The 2,341-nt window shown below is 42.6% G+C and overlaps 1 protein-coding gene across 1 annotated transcript; it reads right to left on the bottom strand.

Moving 5' to 3' along the window:
* Positions 1–350: 350 nt before the first annotated feature.
* Positions 351–2,062, bottom strand: LOC106583987 (uncharacterized). The gene is made up of 2 exons (XM_014168720.2): positions 1,799–2,062; positions 351–1,503 (listed from the first exon to the last, which is right to left on the bottom strand). Exon 2 carries the CDS (start codon positions 1,344–1,346, stop codon positions 351–353), a length of 996 nt encoding a protein of 331 aa, XP_014024195.1. The 5' UTR covers positions 1,347–1,503; positions 1,799–2,062.
* Positions 2,063–2,341: the final 279 nt, after the last annotated feature.

Genomic DNA, 2,341 nt, shown 5'->3' on the forward strand with positions numbered 1-2,341 from the left:
TCGGTCAGATCTCACAGTAAAAGACTCAAAACACTTTGTAAAGGCTGGTGACATCTAGTGGAAGCAATAGGAAGTGCCAAAACATTAATCAACCCCTGTGTGTTTCAATGGCATAGGCTTAAAGGTAATTCAACACATCAGGTATCCACTTCCTGTCAGAAAATGTCTCAGGGTTTTGCCTGCCAAATGAGTTCTGTTATACTCACAGACACCATTCAAACAGTTTTAGAAACTTTAGGGTGTTTTCTATCCATATATAATAAGTATATGCATATTCTAGTTACTGGGTAGGATTAGTAACCAGATTAAATCGGGTACGTTTTTTTATCCAGCCGTGAAAATACTGCCCCCTAGCCCCAACAGGTTAAAGCAGGAATTTTCTCCAGATCCTCCATTATCTCCAAGGCAATTGTAGACTTGTTTCCATATCTGTTTCCCAGCACCCTGAACATGTCCTCAGCAGTGTTGTAGGAAGACAAACGGAGGCCTATGCATATCCTCTCATCTATACTGTCAATGAGTTGGATCCTCTTTACCTCGACTGAGCCTGTTGGTTCCCCCTGCTTTTGCAGACTCTCCCAGTCTCTTCTCCATCGATGGAAGTTCCTTTTATACCCACTGAACTTGGGTAGACAGATTGGCTTTATCCTCAGTGTCGGTTGTGGAGCTGGCATGGGCACCTGCGGCACTCTCCCTCTGTCCCTCTCATCTTCTGCAATTCTTTGTGCTGTGAGAAATCCTGCCCTCCTTGCTTCAAGGTTGTTGCCGAATGCCTTCAGATCCTTCACTCTCCCTCCGAGCCTTTCCTTTTCTGCCACCGGAATCCACATCTCCCACTCTGCTAGGCTTGCGATTGCATTTTGGACTTGTGTTTTCACACTATCCCACCGTAGCTCAAAGCCATCTCTGTTTACAGCGGTAACAGGTATCTGAGCAACTCCATCACAGGCTGTCTCGGCTTCATGGATTGCAGACTTCACCTCATTTTCGCCATATCTAGGCCATAGATTGGACTGGACCATCTCCTTGACCTCATCCAATCGTGCCTCGCATTCTTGGAACGTCTTCTCAAGTTCAGCCTGCTTCTCCTTGCTCAGTTCAGCTTCTTCACCCTCATCGGTTCCAGCTTCAATGTCTGCCAGAAGGCCAGCCCTGTACTCGTCATTTATCTCACTGACCGTCCTCGCCTCCGACTTGAGCTTCTTGAACTCCTCTTGTAGTTCTCTTTTAGTCATGTGCTTTGCGACTCTGCTGAGGAAGTTTGCCTGCTTGGTAAAAGTGCTTTTAGCTAAAGTTCTTTTTTGCTTCAGCTCCTTCACTGTTATTCCAAGAGCTTCCTCCGCCATGTTGAGATGTCAGTCAATATTCCTCTCTGCGACGACAGCTTTCCTGACTTCAGGCCGTTAATCCTTTTGTCTTCACTGCCACGCGGTTATCAACTGTCAAGTTGTGTATGGTTCACACTGCAGCTCTTTGCCCAAACTTGAAAAAGGCCTTTAAGGACTGAAGGACGCAAGGGACAACTCAATTTTCTTCTGACTTCTTTTATTTCTTTAGTCAGTTAGTTAGTTAATTAGTTCTTTAGTTAGTTAGTTAGGTTGATAACCTTTAAAAGGCAAAACACAAAAAGAAATATACATTACTTCAAGTAAGGTCATTTCAAATTAAATATATAATCTTAATGTAGTCATATTATCTAAATTATACTATATACTAAATTAGACAATTGGTCTCAATTCTCACCACAAATAAACACCTAACTGGCAACAATTTTACACAACAATGTCCATGTGCCTACCGGTTGAGTCTCCAGAATCCTAAATGAGCTGAATGTGTATGGATGAGAGTCTCCTCTTCCGTGAAGGACTTCCAGTGAAATGCTTTTCCACCAAACATTTCACCACCTGCTATCACAAAGGTGCACCAGTATATATGTTCCCCAGGGAAACACAAGCTAATGATGGGTTCCACAATGCATACACTCTTTCGCCCCCTGCTGGTGTTTTATCTTTGAAATCAGTTGAAAATCTGAACGCCTTGAATATGAATACCTGTCTTTTGACGCAACAATGATTAAAGCAGAAAGATCTTTCAATGGTTAACCTCTTACATCTAGACGTTCCGCTAGCGGAACACCTGCACCAATATCCAATGATGGGCGTGGCGCGAAATACAAACTCCTCTAAAATACAAAAACTTCAATTTTTCAAACATATGACTATTTCACAGCATTTTAAAGTTAAGACTCTCCTTTATCTAACCACACTGTCCGATTTCAAAAAGGCTTTACAACGAAAGCAAAACATTAGATTATGTCAGCAGAGTACCAAGCCAGAAATAA

Source organism: Salmo salar, chromosome ssa23 (assembly GCF_905237065.1).
Source record: "Salmo salar chromosome ssa23, Ssal_v3.1, whole genome shotgun sequence".
Taxonomy (NCBI): domain Eukaryota; kingdom Metazoa; phylum Chordata; class Actinopteri; order Salmoniformes; family Salmonidae; genus Salmo; species Salmo salar.

Coding starts and splice junctions, on each gene's coding strand:
- LOC106583987 (XM_014168720.2), bottom strand. CDS start 1,346: ATGGCGGAGGAAGCTCTTGGAATAACAGTGAAGGAGCTGAAGCAAAAA.